Source organism: Megalops cyprinoides, chromosome 24, assembly GCF_013368585.1.
Source record: "Megalops cyprinoides isolate fMegCyp1 chromosome 24, fMegCyp1.pri, whole genome shotgun sequence".
Lineage (NCBI taxonomy): Eukaryota > Metazoa > Chordata > Actinopteri > Elopiformes > Megalopidae > Megalops > Megalops cyprinoides.
The window spans coordinates 20,335,390-20,356,246 of NC_050606.1; the positions used below are offsets into that span (position 1 = coordinate 20,335,390).

At 42.5% G+C, this 20,857-nt stretch overlaps 1 protein-coding gene across 2 annotated transcripts; it reads left to right on the forward strand.

The window, feature by feature from the left end:
* The first annotated feature begins 144 nt into the window (after positions 1-144).
* On the forward strand, positions 145-6,339 carry LOC118771261 (programmed cell death protein 6-like). 2 transcript variants are annotated; one of them, XM_036519203.1, is made up of 6 exons: positions 145-431; positions 2,240-2,301; positions 3,846-3,890; positions 4,334-4,492; positions 5,067-5,176; positions 6,058-6,339. In XM_036519203.1, exons 1-6 carry the CDS (start codon positions 349-351, stop codon positions 6,154-6,156), a joined length of 558 nt encoding a protein of 185 aa, XP_036375096.1. In that variant the 5' UTR covers positions 145-348; the 3' UTR covers positions 6,157-6,339. The 2 variants fall into 2 exon arrangements, with proteins under 2 accessions (XP_036375096.1, XP_036375097.1); XM_036519204.1 differs by lacking the exon at positions 145-431 and having other exon boundaries at positions 2,264-2,306.
* Positions 6,340-20,857: the final 14,518 nt, after the last annotated feature.

Sequence of the window (20,857 nt, forward strand, 5' to 3'; positions counted from 1 at the left end):
AACTGCATTTTTATTTAAAAGAAGAAGAACAAGAAGATGCACACGAATGGTGGAATTAATGATACGTACAAATCACGTTTTAGTTGATGACATGTTCAATGTATTCTCACAGCGTCCTCACATTTGAAGTTCCTTTGAGTAAGGAGGTTACACCTCCTTGCTGTGACAGAGCTGCTACACTAACGGTGCAATAAGTGTAGGAGGAACCCAAAGTAATGGGGTGTTGACGTCTTATCTGCGAAGTAGAGGTATTCGGGAAATACACACCTTACTGAAGGACATAAGGCACAGACATGAAAATACGTCCATCTTTCACATTCTAACAAAGTATTAAGGCGAAATCTTAAAATGGCAGCTCACAATCAATATCGAGCTTCCCAGTACAGTAACGCGCCGCCGGATCAAGCTTTTCTGTGGGATATATTTCGGAGGTGAGCGAACTGATTTTGTGCTGGAGAATTTGAGTTCAGTGTTGCATTGTGTTGTTGTTTCTCGCCAGGTAATATTATGGCTCTTTTAGTCAGTGACCCAAAACATGCAACATTAGCCAGCTATGGTGCAGTGCAACTGCAAGTTGTTAAAAGTTTTTTTTTTTTTTGGAATGCCACCGTAAGTGTGCATGGGCAGTTGAAGGGGCTACCTTATTTTAGCGATTTCGACTAGGAAGATCTGCTGTGGGCTGTAGCGAGCTATTTTTGTGCATTATAATTTGCTTGCGTTCATTGTTGTTGCAATGCTGTTGCGGTGCGCTTTATCAGTTTGGTACTTGGTCGTTGTAAAGCCATGTTTGAGCGCATGACTTGTTCCACACGCAGGCACCAGGCCTCATCTTGGGCTGTTGCTAACCAGCTGTCCAAATGAGGCAGCTATACAGTGCTGGCGAAGCCTTTTAAAATATACTGTAGGTGGTTACCTTGATTGGTAGCAAATTTTTGGTACATTGCAAGTGTACGAAAGAACTAAGTTGTCTCCAGTAAGTGGTAGGTTGTCTAATAAATGGTTGTTTCCAGTGATGTTTCTGTTGTTAATTCGGAGATTCCATAATGACGGGAACAGAAACGACCTGAGATATTTAGCTAAATCGCGTACCAGTGTTGCGAACTGTGTTGTCAAAGCCTCGGGCTCCACAGTTTCAGACAACTTTAAAGTTCTTAAAACTTTTCGTTAACTGTCCCATGCTGAGTCCTGCTACATGGCAGTGACTGCAGGAATACGGTGTTGTGGGTGAAGTTCGCGCTTGTTGTTTTTCATTGACATGGCGACCCATGGTAAGCTACTGTTTGACCTGTCAATCAGCCTATGTATCTTCCCTATACACCCCGAGGTAGGTAATTTAATTGACGTCTGGGGATATATAGGTATCAATACTGCTATGTGACATAAAGAAGAAAAAACGACGATCCGACCTTTTGAGTGGAAGTGCTGGTTCATTTGTTAATTGTGAATTAGTTTCTTGCTTGATACCTGATAAGTATATTAATAGTATGAATGAGAAATTAGCAGAGCTTTTCCAACCTGATAAAAGGAAAATATACATGCACACTGGTTTTGTTGTGGTTTTTAGCTTGTTCCTAACAAAACTAGTACCTAGTAAGTAGGTGGCATCATTTTTATTGGCATGAAGAGAAACCACATACCATGTGTGAGATTCTTTCACTTTTCCTTGTCTGTGTTCTTAAATGTTTTCACTTTTATTCCTATGTACCAAAGTGTTTCTGGTAGTGTGCTTTTGAATGACTTTGACAGTTTCAAGTAACATGATTCTGATTTAATCCCCACAACTTCACTTATTCCATTATTGCTACATGCATTCTCTGGTTAATTGCATAACATCATAGTCCCAATCACATGCAGCTGTCAGGAGTTGACTGTAGATCTTCATTTGCAATTAGAAGCACAAGCTCTAGGGGGAAAAAAAACTTCATGCCAAATAACTGACCATAACTGAGAACTCACCACATTAACCCCCTCAGACATACTGTTGGCACAAGGCACTCTTTGTGAGGAGTTTCATTAATGTACTCAGTTTTTGAAAGCAGAGGTGATCTCAGACTGTTTATGCAGATGCTTGGGTATTTGATGAGAAAGACCTCATGAAGATTTCAGAAGCTCTGTTGAAGCTAACAGGGCAGGAATGTTCTAAGCCAGTGATAATAGGAAAAACATAACAACTCAGCTTTAATTGGTGCCTGTGTTGCCATGGGTGTTCAGAAGTGATTAACATCTGCCCCTCCTTCAGAGTGGACAAGGACCAGAGTGGCGCCATATCGGACACTGAGCTTCAACAGGCCTTATCAAATGGTAAGGTGAGCACGGCGGCCCCATTGAAAGCCCCTTCTCCTGTTGTTTCGGCACCTGCACCACACACTGCACAGTGGGAGTTTACGTTTCCGTGTGTTTGAGGAGAGGGGCAGACGGCCTACTTCTTTGCAGTCTCCGGGCGGTTTCGGGTCTCGTTCTATTTTGGGCCAGAATTGCTGAGACGGGTTGGGGGAGGGCGAGCCGGGCAGAGGGACCCCTTCCTGTCAGCTGCTGGCAGGGTATACTGCAGGAAGTGGTCTTCATGTGCAGTGCGCGAGAGCCCTCTACACATGCCTCCTGGGGTTATGTCAAACTCAACGCTGATCGTTCCTGAGTGCTGACAGGGCCAGGGCTGCAGATTCCCCTCACGGCCAGATGGTGCAATGACACCCACCAGCTCCATCATTCATAATATGTCAGTCAAAATTGTACTGATACAAGAAGCAAGTGGCTAAAGTGTACATTTACATAGTCATGACACAAACAGGCATAATTTGGAGAGGAAATTTGTGGGTGGGAGTGTGGGTGGGTGTGGTGCTCTATGGCGCAGGAATGCAGAGCAATACTGGGAATAGGGAGTGCTGCATGGTGGAAATGCCAAATATTCCAGATACGGGAATTCTAAGTGTACTTCCTGTACTGGATGCTGCCCCAGCGAAGCAGATGTGTCCGCTGTCTGGGAGTGTAACCTGATTTAGTGTCCCACACACAGCTCTCACTGCTCTACTGGCCTTTAGAGTTCTTCACCAGTCTGCACCGGTCCAGACTGGTTCATTGTGCTCCCGGTCCAGCTCATCTCTTGCTGTTGACCAGCCACCAGACTACCCTACAACACTCTCCTGCCTGATGGCTGAAGCTAAGTGGATCTGAGCTTGGTTAGTACGTGGATGGGAGACATGAGAAAACCACGTTGCTGCTGGAAGTGCTGGTAATGTGCCAGCAGCGGGTACTCTGCCTTCCAAACGAGGGCGGCAGTGTAGCATAGTGGTTAAGGAGCAGGACTCGTAACTGAAAGGTTGCTGGTTCAATCCCTGCTGGGACGCTGCTGTTGTACCCTTGGGCAAGGTACTTAACCCACAGTTGCCTCAGTAAGAAATATCCAGCTGTATAAATGGATAACATTGTAAAACAACTGTAACCTATGTAAGTCGCTTTGGATAAAAGCGTCTGCCAAATGAATAAATGTAAATGTAAACCAATTGCCCCAGTTCTCTGTAGAAGAGAGATGGGATGATGACTGAGTCCTAAATCTCTGTGGCTATTAAGTTCCCACAATGTTTATCTGAAAGATGTGAGTGTTAGCTGCTGTATCCTGGTTATTGTGTATATGTTCATATTTTTTCTCCTTATGAGAAATTTGACTGATCAGCAAATCTAAAGGAATGAAATGCAATAAAAATGTGCAATGTTCCAGTGCCAAGGTAAGAAGTGAAAGTCTTGCCATTGTGTATGAACTGTTTCCTTAAGCATTTAATTATTCATGGTGGAATATTTTCTTCCTTGTATGTCATTCAAAAGTAGTTTAAACTACTTATTTTTCATAGGCACCTGGATGCCCTTTAATCCTGTGACCATCCGATCTATCATATGTAAGTCTGCGTGTATTGTGCTGTTGAATTTATTGTGCTTGCTGATATTTTGTAATAGTCCATTTAAAACCTTGGAGCATTGAAATTCAGGCCTTGCAACCTGGAACAACAGATACACATGTACTCTGGATTGCTTATCATCAGTAATCCTTAACTATAAATACATACACACTCATGTTTCTTTAAATAATGACTTCACAACCAAACATACTTGAGATTCACATTTGTATCTGTTTTCCCTAGCTTGGCTCTCAAAACAATATGGTGTTGCAGGTTTTAACTTAGAATGTGGATGGCACACACAGCATGATCTGGAACATTTTAAATCAGGTGTTTTCGGCCTGATCTCTATCCAGCGACAGATGACTGAAAGTAGGTTTTGCTGTAGTAACGTAACCAATGTATGGAAAATGTAATAATCTGCTGTTTCCAACTGTGCTCAGCCATGTTTGACAGGGAGAACAAAGGTGGCGTGAACTTCCAGGAGTTCTGGGGTGTGTGGAAGTACGTGACTGACTGGCAGAATGTCTTCCGCATGTACGACAGGGACAATTCGGGATTCATCGACAGGGCTGAGCTCAAACAGGCACTGACAGCTTTCGGTGAGTAGGGTCCCGCCTCTCCTGTTTGTCTGTATCTGATTGCACAGTGGTCGAGTCCTGGGATTGGGTTACTTTTATGTGTTTTGAAAACTTGGCTTAGTTTTCTCTTTCAGAAGTGTGTGTGTGTGTGTGTGTGTTTGTGTGTGTGTATGTGGTTGTGTGTGTGTGTGTGTGTGTGTGTGTGTGTGTGTGTGTGTGTGTGTGTGTGTGTTTGTGTGTGTGTATGTGGTTGTGTGTGTGTGTGTGTGTGTGTGTTTGTGTGTGTTTGTGTGTGTGTATGTGGTTGTGGGTGTGTGTCTTGTGGGCAGGCCTCGGATGTGCTGAAATGTGGCCACCATTTGTGTGATTTAGCACCATACAACAGCTCAGTAGTGGTGCTTGAACAATGTCCTGTATCAGCTTTGCCTTAATTCTATAGCCTTAAGTCTGTTAACCCTTTAAGATTATTTTGAAAATTAACAGGGGGAAGTTGTCTGTATCATTAGAGCAATTAGAACATTTGCTCATAAGCAAACAGGGTCAATTGTCTGTAATGACAGTGGAATGTAATGTTAATTGTTTCTGGAATATTCAGGCTACCACCTGTCAGACCAGTTTTATGGCATCCTGATTGAGAAGTTTGACAGACAGCGACGGGGACAGGTGGCCTTTGATGACTTTATCCAGTCTTGCATTGTACTACAGGTAATTATTGTCCTACAGATCTCTCAATACATTGTACTTATGTGTTCCTGCGAAACAAACGTGTGATATTGAAACAAGTACACTGCTGTTGCATTCAACAGAAGTTTGCCACAGTGATATCAGCCACATCTAATAAGTAGCAGAAATGAAAAATTCTTTCGACCAGTGTGATATTTGGCAGAAATTTGGAGCAGTCTTTAGAGCATTGCATTCTGGGTAGAAGTGTTGTGTATTTCAGTAATAGGAAAGATATGTCTTACCTTTGAACAAAGTATGTCACCTCAGTTTGTGCAGAAAAATGAATTTAAAAGAAAATATAAAAATGTATATATGCATCACATTAATATGAAAAGGGTAATTGCTTAGCACACTGTATAATAAAATCTTGGTTTGGGGCCTTGATTTGCTGTGTTTTCCTGTCCCATTTGTTGTCTTGTTGGTTTTTCTGTATTTCTGCACTGTTCTGTATCTCTATGGTACAGGAAGTGCTTTCTTGTGATATGCATTTTCTACAGTGATACAGTATGTATCTCCCATGCAAAAGTTGTATGCAAAAGTTTGGGCACCCCTGGCCAAATTACACATTTTGTTGATTTTTGAAGTGAAAAGTAGTAACACAATCTCTGCAGCAAACAGAGTTTAAAAAGTTACATTTTCTGCTAATGTTAATGTACTGTTACTGCTTAAAAAATAGAAAAAAAAAGAAATTGTAGCATGTGCAAAAGTTTGGGCACTCTGCTAAGTCAGTACTTAGTAACACCCCCTTTGGCAGATACATGGTATGCAAGCAATGATATTCCACCAACGTGTTTGTCAAGATTGTTTTTGTTAACGTTAAAGAATACTGTAAGAAAAATGGTAATAATATCATTCCTCCCCAGAGACTGACAGACGTGTTCAGGAGGTATGACACCGATCAGGATGGCTGGATTCAGATCTCATATGAACAATATTTATGCATGATCTTCAACGTTATGTAGCAACACAATGGAGACAGCAGGACCGTTCACTTTCCAAAAGCCAAAGCCACCACACACATCTCTTCCTAAAACAACCAATCGTCAATGGGTCGGGTAGCTTGGTAAATGTTTGGTCCCTGATTAATCAGTTATAGACGGTCTGTTGTATTATGTTTGGTTTTATTACATTGTTTTGTTATGTTCAGTCCCTAATTCATCGGTTATAGACTCTGTTTACAGTCTGTTTTGTTACATTTTTCTATCTTTGATTTTGTTATGTCGGTTTGTTGTATTTGGTTGCTGATTATTTGGGTATAAGCTGTGTCTGTTTTGTCATCTTGGATTCCTGATCAATCAGTTATAGCCTGTGACAGTTATGTGGCTTTAAGAAAGTGATCTGTTATAAATCTGGACTGTTAATAATGTTTCTTGAGTGAAATGCATGCAGAAATAATGATGACGTATGTCACAGTATTAAAGCACAAAATATTAATTATAGTTATGATTTACCAATTCAACAGATGCATACTGTGAAAACACTCATAACGTGAAAAGTGGTTATACTTTGAAATGGCCTGCATTTTTCTCACTTGCAGAAAAGTAAAGTAAGAAGTGTGTGGCTTTGGATTTTGGGAGGATATACACGAATACAGAAAATTATGTTTGCCTTTTCTTTTTATGTATATGCCTTAAACTGTACAGCTTGCAAAAATATTTTATTAAAAAGATTTTGAAACTATTTTTAAAACTAAGAATTTGAGTTTCTTTTCTGTGGGGGTTGGAGTTTGAGATATGTCATTGTAATTTGTCCCTTTGAGATTTTTAATTTTGTTTCATTTTATCTTAAGAGATAATAATTTATATTCCCCCCTTGTAGCATGATAGAACTGGACAATGATGTAATCAGTTTACCTAATTATTGTTTCATAAAATACAGTTAATTAGATTATCCTATCTTGCCTTATGCCGGTCTGCAAAGTCTCAGTTACACTTCAGGTGGACAGAGGATGCAAGCTCCAGCCTTCCCCTGAATAACCAGTGGGGAGTCTTGCGATCTTGTGCACATGCATTCTGCTGGCAGTAACTCTCTTGTTTGTTTTTTCTTCATATCTGTCATCCTCAGAGCCTCAGAGCATGTGGCTACTTTGACCTGTTTAGTCATCCAGATATTTTGGGAGATACATTGTTGCAACCCTAAATCATTGCCATGCATCAACCACATACTGAAATACTCCTGTGGATTTTTAAAAATTTATTCTTGCCTTTAAGTGGCAGAAGAACTGTGCAGAGGAAAGCTGCATTTTCATAGGCCTCTCCGTGCACGATCTATGATTCTCCTCGGACTCTAATGAAAAGAATTTGCTAATACAAAGCAGGGGAAGACTATAGAATTGTATCTTTTCCTGGAGGAGGAAGTCTAGGCTCACAGCATGTAATGTCTGGAATGCCCAATTGTGCATGCAAGTACTGGTACATGCTGTAACACATGTCAGATTGAAATTTTTGACCCAACATTCCCTTTCAGTTTGTGTTTTTAGCATTGTTCAAATACAGTGCAATTCCCATTTCTTAACCTTATGGTACACACTTACTGAAGTACTATTGCACTGTTGGTCTTGATGAATTGTCACCCCAAACCTCACAGGAAAGCCTGCTTACGCTACTAAGAACGCTTTGATACCATTTCATGATCTTTGCTGCCCTGCCTTGTAATAAACTGTGCCTGTAGCGCCCTCTGCTGAATTCTCTACGCCGTGGCTGTGCCGCAGCCTCCACCTGAAAAAGAGGAAGTGCACTGATTGAAAAAGTGTGGCATATTCTACTCACATAATCTGTCACTTTATTTCATGTTTCTTGAGCTGTAAAGCTCATTTTGAGAGATCATAAAATTTTTGTGCATTTGGGTACTGTAGTCTCACCTGTATTACACCTACTATATTGTATGTATATATAGTAGCTAAATGATGTTCCTTTTCTGTTTAGTATTGGAAGGAATCTGCAGAATGAAACGATTAAAAGGTATGAGTGGAAAGGTGAGTATGTCTGGACAAAATAATGCAAAAGACAAAAGACGCTCTCAACTCAAAAAAAAAAAAAAAAACGCCGGCAGCGTTTTTTCTAAAAAGCAGTTGAGAGCGTCTTTTGTTGCCATAACAACAGTAGCATGTACTGTAGCATTATGTTAGCGATCTAGCTGGCTATTCATTGTTGCAGAGCTAACGTTAGGTAACAAGCTAGTTTTGCTAACGACAAGCAGTAAACACACACACTTTTCCTATGATCTGTCCAATTTGACTCCAAACGGCATCTTTATGATGAATGTTATGATACCGTTTAACTGTCATGTTGTGCAGTTCACTGTGCTCAGAAACTAGCACAATTAACTTCTCCACCGCTACATTCTCCATCTCCGCCTGTGATTGGTCAGCTGTCAAAAAGCGCTTGACGTAGGGCGTTTTTTTCTGAGAAGTTGAACTTTTTTCAGCTGAAAAAAAAAAAAAAACGCTGTGAGCTGCGTTAAAAAACGCTCAGGACGTTTTTGAAAACACGGTCTACTCCATAGGATTATAATGTAAAACAGACGCTAACAGCTTCAAGAAAGACGCTACGTGTGAACACAGCCTTATAAACTTACACACATATCAATAGACACACTGAAAACTGAAACCTATACTAAGCCTTTCACAGTACAACACAACTCAACTAAATCATAAAGGGTAATTTTCAGCAGACCCAACAAAGTTGGGAGCCCGTCCAGCAATTCAGAATTATCTTGGCGTACTGAAGGAACGCTAACATTGGCGACATTCTAGTACACTCCTCATTGGATAAAAATACAAACACACAGTCAAAGCACTTTAAGTATCTTCAATACATAGACAATATACATACCGGCACTGGTGCTCCTGTGTGGCAGACGCTACATTTGCTGACCACAAATGTGATCTATGTGATCGAATGTACCCACTGTCGAAAGTTGTACGTTGGGGAGACCAAGAACACCTTGACATCTAGGTTGAAACAACATCTTTATCACATACAGCAATAAACTAAAACTACAACATTATATATTCGCTTTCACATCCATCCGGTACAGTTCCTGGCCAGTGCAGGTTTGGAGTCAAATGCCTGCTAGTCACAAAATTGTAAGGCAGCAGAGGCCTGTTGGATCAGAAAGCTAAAAACAGTGGTCCCTTTTGGCCTCAATGAGAACCTAGAAAACTCATTTCTGGGGGAGTGAGATCTTGTCCTGCTCTGGTGGGTGAATGCAGGGTGGAGTTGGGGAGCTTATCAATCCATTTCTTATGTATCTATTTACTCACCTCTTTATTTGTCTATGTTGCACTGTTTGCTGGTGTACTTACTGGTTTTGGATATTCCTATAGCAAAAGTTATACCGTTTGAATTAAATAATATAATAGGATATACTACAGCACTTTTTTTCTGCACTTTTGGCCTTTTTTAGGCAGGCTCCCACAAATCAGTACTTTTGTAATTTTTGGGCACTTTGATGGGTCGAGGAGCTCCATCCTCTGATTCTGGGCCACGCACCCAAAGCAGAGGCAATTCCCCCCCTCCCCAAATTAACTTATCACAAGAAGGCCTATGTACCTGGACCAAATTAGCCATTGGACTCCACCCACTCCCTTGGATAACACAGCAAATACCCACTCTTTCACCAGACCCTAACCCTAAAACCCAACCCTTAACTCTAACCCAACCCTAAACCCTAACTCCCTAACCCTAACCCCTAACTCCCTAACCCTAGCCCTAATATCCCTTACCCTAGTCCTAATAACCCAAACCCTAACAACCCTAACCCAACCCTAGCCATAGCCCTAGCCCTAACCCTAACAACCTTAACCCTAACCAGCGCAAAGCCCCAACAGAACACCTTTGGGATGAACCGGAATGCAGAATTATGTCAAGGCCTACACGACCTTCTCCAGTAGTGCAGCTTAAGCATGTTTTCTCCATAACTACCCGTGTCCCATGACTTATAGTATGGTGGTGTATTCCATGTGAGGATGTTCAATTCTTACATACGACAGCAGATGTCACTTTTGCACCATGGATGCTCACCCAGGCCCTGACATAGATTTTAATTACAGTTAGAAAACCTATTTATAATAGATAATGACTTCCTCTGGAATCCTGTTCTGTACTGGGGATAGGTTTTGAATGAAGCCTCATGATGCACAAAGCACCCTTGCCTGTACACCTGAACCTTACGTAGTGTGTATATTCATTGTTTTCTGTGGTTTATGTACCCAGAGACCTGCTCTCATTGGATAATGTCACTAGATATGTGCTTATACTACCCCTGGGGTAGAATTATCTCGCACCAGAGAACATTTTACTTCTCTCTCTGCCTTGCCCTGTCTCCTTTTTCTCATTTTATCTCTCTTTGTCCTTTCTCTCTCCTTCTCTCATGCAGCATTCCCTCTCTTTGTCTCTCCTTCTCTCATGGATCATTCCTTCTCTTTCTCTTTTTCTCTCATGGACCAAGCCCTGCAGAGTGGCATGTAGGAATCGATATATATCTTAATGTTTAATTAGGCTGTTCAAATGAAATACCCAGTTCAAGGTTTACATTTTATAGGATGCTAATCTGCAACATTCAGGTTACTGGGTGAGTTCCTCAAACCGTGGGTTCATCTCTTACTTGTGGCTGAATCTGAGGCGCTCACTGCAAGGGAAGGACAAAAACTCCCCAGAGCAGGAAGTGGCAGGAAAACAACCGAAAATAACTGTGCATTATGTTCATGTGTATTAAGTTATCCTTGCTATCTGAATGAAATAGGGTCTGTTTAACAAGGGATCTGTGAAAAATCTGTTTAAAAAGGATCATGTACATTACATTTTTGTCATTTAGCAGATACTCTTATCCATGTAATACAGATCCTGCTCCGTCAGTGGCATCATTTCTGTTTCATGTTTGCTGTGTTCCGGAATTTGATAGATCCTCCTGAGTATGAATCCCAGGATTTGAAAGCCATATGTCTTCATTCGTCTACATGACTGTTGCTGCTAACAGTCCCACAGAACGGTCGTGTCACACAAAGCAGCAACGGGCCAGGATGATGAACTGACCGCTGCTCCATGATCTAAGTGACAAGTGACTTGTCAGGGGATGTGGGCGTTTTTTGTACGGGAGTAGAATCTGTCTCTGTGATTGGTAAGGAGGCCTTGGTCTCGAATATCAGGGGTTACTGGACATTGATTCAGGCGCTGGTCAGAGTGGGACCCCGGGAGGGTCAGGGGCACAGTGCCTGGTCTAATTAAGAGTGACCTGGCCATGTTGGAGGCCTAACCTGGACAGATCGGCCCTGCCAGGCGCAAACCGCTCACCCGTACCATGTCAGGATGATGATGCTTCTTGGTGACAAACGAGAGGGTGGAAGACAGTGGGAGGGCAGGGGAGGCCGCGGCTGGGAGAGCTCGGCTCGATCCGACTCACCCTGGGCTCCCTGTCTCTGAAGTGGAAGTGACATCACCCACAAGCTGTCAAATTATCTGAACAGTGGATTTGCATGCAGAATGTAGTGCTGAGGAAACAAACATCCATACCATTTTAATAGATTCAATTTGCAAAGCTTCTAGTCTGATCTTACTAAATTTATTGCAAGCTTCTTTCAGCAAAAAGCTCTCAAGGGGTATGAAAAGCCTCTAGATGTGCAACAAAAAACACCGAAGAGGCATTGAAGGTCTAGATGTGGAACAAAAAAGCACTGATAGGGTATGAAGAGTCTAAATATGCAACCAAATGCTCTGAAGGGGTGTGAAACATCTCTAGATGTACAACAAAAGCAGTGAGTTGGCAATACTGCAGAGGACAGAGGATGTGTGCAGTGGCAGCCTTGGAAGCAGACACTCCATCAGTACTTTCCAGGCTGATGGAGACGACTTGGGATGTAGAACAGCTCCGTCTTCACCAGGATTAACTTCAGGTGGTTAGTCATCCAGGTTGAGTGATCAATACTATTACTGCTACTATGGCTACTACTGTACTACCAATGCTACTGCTACTGCTACTACCAGTACTGCTTGTTCCTCTTTTACTTCTGCTTCTACTGCTTCTAATTCTGCTACTACTACTGCTGCCTCTACTACCACGACCTCTGCTACTACAACTATTCCAGCTATTACTACTGCTAATAATAATAAAGATAGACAAGGTATAACATCTATATGGTCACTTTTTAGGACATTCACTGCAAGGAACATCAAAGCCAATGCGAATGGAGAGCAGGGACATGTGGGAGCTGCACTGGTCACAAGACCAGCCCACGAGAAATCTGAGTACTGTATGCATTTACTTAAAAATAAACGTGTCCCCACTTTCCAAGAAAGGAAAGGATGAGCAAGAAATCCAGGATGAGCAAAATAAAGATGATGAAGGAGAGGAGTTATGAAGAGTCCTTCATACCGCTCCGCAGCAAAAGGCCTGGGGCCTGCGTCCGGCTCAGAGCTGTCCCATTTGTGGACCAACAGCGGCGCACATTTCATGTAGGGTACGAAGTGTTTCACAACACAAAGAGGTGTCTCATTCCCTGCTCTTACTCTTTCTGCTGGAGCAAATGTCAATTTCACGCAGGCCTCAAATATATTTGCTTGTTATTATTCTTTCCTTGAGAAGGCAGCGATCAGCACTGTGTCATGTGCTGCTAAATTTAGTCAAAGAGAGGAGCTATGTTCTTAACTCCCTCACTCTGCAGTTAATTTTTCACTTCGAGGGTGCGGGGAGGCACTGTTGGGGTATGCACTGGGGGTAAATTGGGGCTTGTTCTCTGCCAATTTGTCAAACGTGACGGGTGGCGTGTGCTCTCCCCCCACCACCCCCGGCGGGGGGGTGAACATGATGTTCCTTTCGTAAGGGTCTGGTGAGGAGCCCCCTGGTATTACCGTATTAGTCTTTCGATGGCGGAACGCACCACCAGAGATTGCGAATGGAAAAAGTGTAAATTTGAAATCTGAGGAAAAAGGGAAGAAAATTGATTTGGCCGATTTCACAGAGTACATGCTCATAAACACAGAGCTATAGTGTGCCTGCTCCACTGAGTCATTTTGCAATTCCCTCTTGGTAAAATCGGAGCCATGATTTACTTTTCTCTTCATGCATGGGTGTTTTACACATTATTTAGTGTTGTTTCAAAGTGTTTCTTCCAGCAGACACACTGAAAGGCATGTCCTGCACCTGCTAACATAACTAACATCAGCAACACTGCATTTCTTTACAGTAAAATGTGTCTGTGACAGTAATAACCATTGTTAAGCTGGTGTGTGTGACGGCATCAGGTTACACCTAGTAAAGCAACCATTAAAATCACTTTTTGTAACCTGATTGAATTTCCCCGTATAAGGCAGGCAGTGTGGTGTAGTGTTCAGGGAATTATACCAGCTACCAGAAGCTGCTGTGTCCTTGCGCTGTTGTGCTGAAGAACCACTACTGTTAATGTTCAGTCATATACAGGAATAGCAAGTAAAATGCTTTGGATGAGGGTCTTTGTTCAACTGATAATATCAATGTTCCTTGTTAAAAACTCAAATGTTGGTGGACATAAAAAGCTAGACAACCACCTCACAAAGTGTTTTATTGGTCTACTAAAATGGGAGAAACTTGTAGGTAAATCAAAACATTAACATACAGTAAAGTCCCAGTAAAAATTCCAGTAAAAACCCAGTGATGAGAGACACTCATATCATTCCAGCTGTGATGACCTGTGTGTTGACTGCCAATGGTTATAAAAAGTTTAATCAAAACGTCCAAGAGGAAGAAACTGCTCTCCATCTGTGTCAAAAACACTAAATAAACATTCTGCCTATGTGTGCTTCATTCCAGTATAGAAACAGACATATATTTTTTCTGATTTAATTTAAAAATGGATTTCAGCAGCTCCCCAAACCCCTCTGTTCTCCTCCCCTACCAGGGTGTCTCTGATTGGCTGATGGATTCATCTTGCATGTCCCCAAATTCCAAACAGGCGTTTTGAAGGTGACGAGAGTTGCCTCTGCTGTCACTTACTATTACCATCAGTGTGATAGCAATCTGAGTCCCGTCAAAACAGCTTCTTCAACTCTTCTTCATCAACATAACTGCCAGCTTATTGAAGGCATGAAGTGTCTGTTTGGAGTGAGATCCCAGGGTGGAGTAGCCCTGCAGTCACCGTGGCATTCCAGGACCAGGGCAGAGTAGTCTTGCAGACACTGCGGCCCTCCAGGACCAGGGCAGAGTAGCCCTGCAGACACTGCGGCCCTCCAGGACCAGGGTAGAGTAGTCCTGCAGACACTGCGGCCCTCCAGGACCAGGGTAGAGTAGTCCTGCAGACACTGCGGCCGTCCAGGACCAGGGTAGAGTAGCCCTGCAGACACTGCAGCCCTCCGGGCTCAGGGTAGATTAGACCTTCAGACATTGCAGGCCTTCAGGCTCAGGGTTGAGTAATGTAGCTGTTTGCTGAAATACTGATATGAAATATAACATTTAATTACTTTAATTTCTATATATAGTTCCACATTTGAAAAATGCAGGAAGGAATGAATGAATAAATAAATAAATATACCATCTCATCAAGCAGGTGAGGTACTGCATAAACGTTCACTGGGTCATACAAAAAAGCTGCTCCTTGTCCAGACTGACAGACTTCCTATCACTGCTCCCTTTTTACACAATCAAAAGCCATCTGTAGCTCGGCTACTAGTAATGAATGGACATAGACAAGGCTTCTGAGAATAAAGACCGGCAGCTGGCATCTCTAGCCTATTTGACACTCAAACACATAAACACTCATGCACAGACACTCAAACACACACACACACTCCACTTACTAACCACATTGTTGCACTTGCAATTGCAGGTGTACAGGTTTAACCCTGAAATACACCAGCTCTCCACAGTACAACACTGCATCAAATGCAACGCTGCAACAAATCGGCACCACTCAGTTCATTTCTGATTGTGCATAGCATTATACACTTCACCGTGTGAGTCTGCAGCTGAAGTTTTTCCTGTTGTTGGATTTTCCAGCACTGAACATAATTTTAGTCCTTCCTGTCCAACAGAGAGACAGTGCCCGCCTCCTGCTGGGTAATGGCAAAAGACAATCAGATGCTGCTCTATGGGCGCCTGCTAAAACTGTCACAAACTGTCACGGAGGGGTGTCCCAGAGGCAGTCACAAAGGCTTTACTTGCCACCAAAGTGCCAGGGGCGTGGGGCTGATTGTTCCGTTGAATTAATCAGAGGATGCTGTTAAGCCGGCCACTTGTCCGGTCTAATGTGTCAGTCCCTGTCTTAAACTGTGAGCAAAAATGATAATGCACTGCCCTATGTGTCAGACTACCCAAGACGTGCAGAATGGCAGAGCTAGTTTGCCACTGATTAAAGCATGACGACTCAGTCCCATATTGGAAATAAGTTGATTCTGTCGGGTACCCTTGGGACTGTTACTATGGCGACGTGACATTGGGCCCATCCGTTCTCGTCTCTGAATAAGAAGCAGTAAAAAGAGAAAATGGACAGCGGTCGGTGGAGTCACAATGTCATGGACGATGTCATCCGTTGTCACCTGAGCCAGATCCTCGTGAGCCCCTTGATGCCCCACCCGGGTGCTCGTCATTCCCCTCACCACTCTCCCCTCAGTGTCACAAGGCAAACATTCAGTCACATGACCTTTGACCTCATAGCCTCTGAGAGGGAAACAGCTTTGCCTCAACCCAGAGGCGCATGCTTTAAATTATGACTCACTCTCAAAGACCCCCTGGGGTGGTCTTTTGAGGAAATAAAACTCACAGAAACAATTTTGTTGGAATGTTCTTGCTATTTTTAAATCTGTTTTTACAGAGCTGACAAAGGTGTTTTCTTGTTACAATACCATGCGACTCCCAAATGTGTTATATGCACTGGCTCCATATTTAGGTGAAGCGGGTCGCACAGGTCATAGCTACAGTTGAAGTGCAGGTGTGCCCCACACCAGAAGTCACCCAAAGGCCTCTGACCCATCCCACCTCAAACTCCCTACCACACTCAAGAGCTTCTGACCCATTCCACCTCAGACTCCCTACCACACCCGAGAGTTTCTGACCCATTCCACCTCAAATTCCCTACCACACCTGAGATCTGACCCATTCCATCTCACATGCCCTGCCACACCCAAGAACTTTTGATGGTGCATGCATAATTCATGGATATACTGTATATTGTTTTTGTTCACCACATTCACCACCAGTTTGCTTCCAACTATTGCCAGCTGGAAATGGGTGGACTTAAAAACAGGTTGTTACAGGGACAGCTGGCTACCTAGCATTGACTGTGGACAGTCATGGTTGCACTACTTTTGGCAGAACTACGCATGTATACAGAACTGTCGAAGGAGGAAGCTGCCTAGCATTGCAAGTAAACAGTGGGATCTTGCACAGAAATGATTTTTATGGTGAACATTGAACATATACACCCAGAAGGAAATATTTCTCTGTGTGGGAGAAGGAAGGACAACTTTTATTTTTATTTAATTCACAGTGGGAAACAGTTTGTTTTTCAGATGAACCTGTGTCTACTGCTGCTGTTGACCCCATGGGTCAACATGGCTTGTGGCAACAGCCTGCTACTTGAAAGTTTCCCTTTTCTCTCCCATAGCAAACATCACTGAAAAGACATACACTGCAAACTCTCTCTGTCTTTTAAAACTCACTGTAGCAATAGATTTGTCAGGCAATTAGACGGAATGTCGCATACAGTGGTTATTAAGCTATTAAGACCCAGACCCCAACTGTGTATCCACAATGAGATTGTCCCTAACTTTGAGTAACAAATTTAAGTATTCCTTTTTTAATTCTCCCAAAACTTTTTTCCTCATTCCTTTCAAAGGGTGTTGGATTTGGAATATATAACACAGGAAAATACATCATTACATTATATTATTGCAGATGTTCTTAACCGGAGATTTTAAAATAGGTTACAATTTCATCCATTTATACAGCTGGACATTTACTGGGACAAGTGAGAGTTAAGTACATTTTCCAAGGGTACAACATCAGTGTCCCAGTGGGGAATTGAACCAACAAACTTTCAGTTACAAGCTACTGACCTTTCACTTTTATAAACGTATTTCTCGAAGGTATGGAATAAGCACAGTGCTGTATAGTGTCCATTTAGGCCCTAATTCCAGAACAAAGGCTAATTCTTACAAACTGTACTCATTTAAGATAAAAAAGCTATTAATCTGTGAGGGACTGCATCATTAAATATCCCGTCATTCCTGTCCATCTCATAAGCACCTCTAAAACGTGGCACGGTTGGCTGTCCTGAGATTTTGGAAAATCGAAGCCCACTTATCTTTGATCATAATTGAAAATAGACCACAACACATGGGGCGAGAAAGCAGCCGCCTTCCTGTCGGACGACCACAAATCCTCTTATTCCTCATCGAGTCACAAGGCTTGCTCCAGTGACTGGAGGGTGATCGTTCTTTTTCGGAGGTACAAAACTCCCGAAAACAGTTCCCTCTTTCTTCGCCGGGACAGATTCCCCGCAAGATGACAGATGCGCTAAATCTTGAAACTGAATTCTCCACACTTAGCAAAGCGGCCTTTCATCAATGCCAGCCACGCAGAGAACAGAGGCCTTCATAAGACCACAAACTCAACGCTCACTCGCACATCGTGTGTCACCGGTGAACAGCGTTCTGTTGACGTTGAATAACATGAGGCAGTGCGTGACATTTTTGCCACTTAAATGCTATCAAGACTAATGAGGTAGAATTACACTGAAAAGGTCAGGAAGAGAGAAGGAGTTCATGTATAAATGTCTTACACAACCAACCAGAGCATGCAGTGACATGCACAGTCTTCATAGCAATAATAAAAACCCAAAAATACTAAATAATAAACACTAAATCATACAAAAAATGTAATACTTACTTAAGCATATTACACTGTGATTGGGATAAAGCACTATAGTGGTTAGATTTGAACCCCTCACTGATCTTCAACACAATATAGTTGAACCTAGAGAAATTTCATGAAGAGGGACAATCAAAGTGTGAGGTTGGGGAGGAATGGTGCAAACATATTTTTGGGGGGATTGCTTGAAGTCCCTTTTCATGTTTACAACATGAAAATCCCATTTGCATGCAGATCCGAGGCCTGCAGACAGATTCTCTGCTTTGAAACGCATGCTACATGCTGGAAGACATGCTGGAGGACACACTGGTGATACAGAAAGAATGCAAGAGTATTCTCTCCTCACAGAAGATGATTAATTACTGCTTGGATTTTCCTTTTCCTGTAGCCATATCCTCTCTCAGGAAGAATTAAATTGGATTTTGATTACTTGTAAAAACTTTGATCTTCTCTGCTGGAGTTGCTTACAGTAAGTATGTATAATATCCGTGAGACACACACACACACACACACACACACACACACACACACACACACACACACACACACACACGCACACACACACACACACACATGTGCACACAATTAACAAAGACATTTGTAGCAAATGTGTATTATTATATATTTGTTAAACAAAGATTATAACAACAATTAAGTTTTTCTTCCCTTTTTGCCTGTAAGTTATACATGTTTCTTTTTTACAAGTAAAAATAAATGATTCTTATTTACATATTTTTGAAGATCTTAATGCACAGTCACATTAAAAGCACATTTTCAAATATTTGCCAGCAGGGGGCAGTATGTTTCTTTCTTCAAATGCACATCCTGTGACTTTTTTTCCTGCTGTAGAGTATTGCAAGGATTGTGTGCTACCTCTGGAGTACAACTAACACAATACGTATAGGTGATGTCAACAGAATAACATGTAAGCCGTCTCCACTTCTCTCTAATAATGAATTTTTTGACACCAAATGACAACTGTTAAATCTTATGGTGATTAATAAGCTATTATGGGACATATGATCTGTTTATAAAAGACAGAGGCTTGCAAAGGAACAAACACAAAGAAATAGGACTGCAATAGAAAGCCTTTTGTGAATGACTGTTCGCTTTAACTTAACTTAACTAAGGTTCAGGTGAAATCTATCCCTAATATGCTTCTTCCTTATTTTTGAACACACAAAGTCTTGTGCTTGATATTGCCCTTTGAACATTTTCAGCCATTTTGCTCCCAGGTGCTAAAAACAAAGATGGCACCACAGAGAAGAAAGGTACAGCAGTGTGAAGGCCTCTTGAAGAACACTCATACTGTAGTCACTCTCATTCTTACTCGTTGTAATGGAGGTCCTAATCAAACAAAGAACAATACTTTTACACTGCATTTCCAGGTGCCTACTTCATCCATCAAAGGAAATGCAAACATGACAACGCTGATAGCCTGGACAGGCAAGGAAACCAAAAGTAGTTATGTTTGGAACAGTCCTTGCAGAGACCTTTGGCTTTGAATGGCACCGTAGGACAATGGAAAAAGTAACAGCCTGCTGCTGTATGGGTAGAGTAATACTTCCGGGGGTGATGCTGGAGGTGGGAGTGTGGATGGGGTGGTGTTGGGTGGTTGTCTTGTGAATAAAGCTATAGCAGTCCTTGTGGGTATGCTCAGTGAAACATGCTGAACAGACACCACACGCCCAGCACAATGGCAGTGCGGACACCCTCCCAGTTAACTCTGAGTGCTGTTTATACACTATATGGACAAAAGTATTGGGCCACACCTGTTTTTCAGGGTTTGGGCTAGGCCCCTTATCTCCAGTGAAGGGCAATCTTAATGCTTCAGCATATCAAGACATTTTGGACAATGCTATGCTTCCAACTTTGTGGCAACAGTTTGGGGAAGGCCCTTTTCTATTCCAACATGACTGTGCCCCAGTGCACAAAGCAAGGACTATAAAGACATGGTTTGATGAGTTCGGTGTGGAAGAACTTGACTGGCCCGCACAGAGCCCTGACCCCAACCCCATCGAGCACCTTTGGGATGAACTGGAACGGAGATTGCGAGCCAGGCCTTCTCGTCCAACATCAGTGCCTGAGCTCATAAATGCTCTACAGAATGAATGGGCACAAATTGCCCCAGAAACATTCCAAAATCTTGTGGAAAGCCTTCCAAGAAGAGTGGAAACTGTTATAGCTGCAAAAGGGGGACCAACTCCATATTAAAGTATATGTATTTGAATACAATGTCAATACAATGTAATAGAAAGCAACACTCTCTCAGTGTCGCTTGCTCCGCAGTCTGGAAGACACAGTGTGAAAGAGTGACAGGTGGGTTTAGCGGGGGTGGGGCCATTGTGGTCACGTGACTCCGGCGAGACTTGTGCCCGTCTTATCTTCCCCCTCCACCCCACAACACAAACACCTCCATCCACGAGGCAAGTGACCCATAAACTAACAGCCATTCATCTGACCAGATCAGAGTCAATGTCATTCGCCAAGGAAGGAGACACCAGTAAGGGTTCCTAATTGTCTTTAATTTGACCTTGAACCCATTAGTGTGGTTCAAGGAAGGAATGACAATCAGGCTTTTTGACAAAGGTTATCCTTCCATCAAGAGTTGATTTGAAAGTGTCACCCTCTGCCTTCTAGGGATGACCTGATGGGGTGTGGGGGTTCAGAGTAGAAGTGTTGTGGGATTCCCATTGTCTGTCTGAGAATGCTGTCTGTGAGAACAAGCCCACATACACCAGGGCAACCAAAGTCAATTGCTGGCAATTGCTGGCATTTTCTGCATGCTGGATTTTACATTTTCATTTAATCATTAAGCATATACTC

Excerpts from the sequence above, each read along its gene's own strand:
- LOC118771261 (XM_036519203.1), top strand. The coding sequence starts at position 349 with ATGGCAGCTCACAATCAATATCGAGCTTCCCAGTACAGTAACGCGCCG. Across the intron at positions 2,302-3,845 it reads TCAACAGGCCTTATCAAATG|GCACCTGGATGCCCTTTAAT; the intron begins GTAAGGTGAGCA and ends TATTTTTCATAG. Across the intron at positions 3,891-4,333 it reads GACCATCCGATCTATCATAT|CCATGTTTGACAGGGAGAAC; the intron begins GTAAGTCTGCGT and ends AACTGTGCTCAG.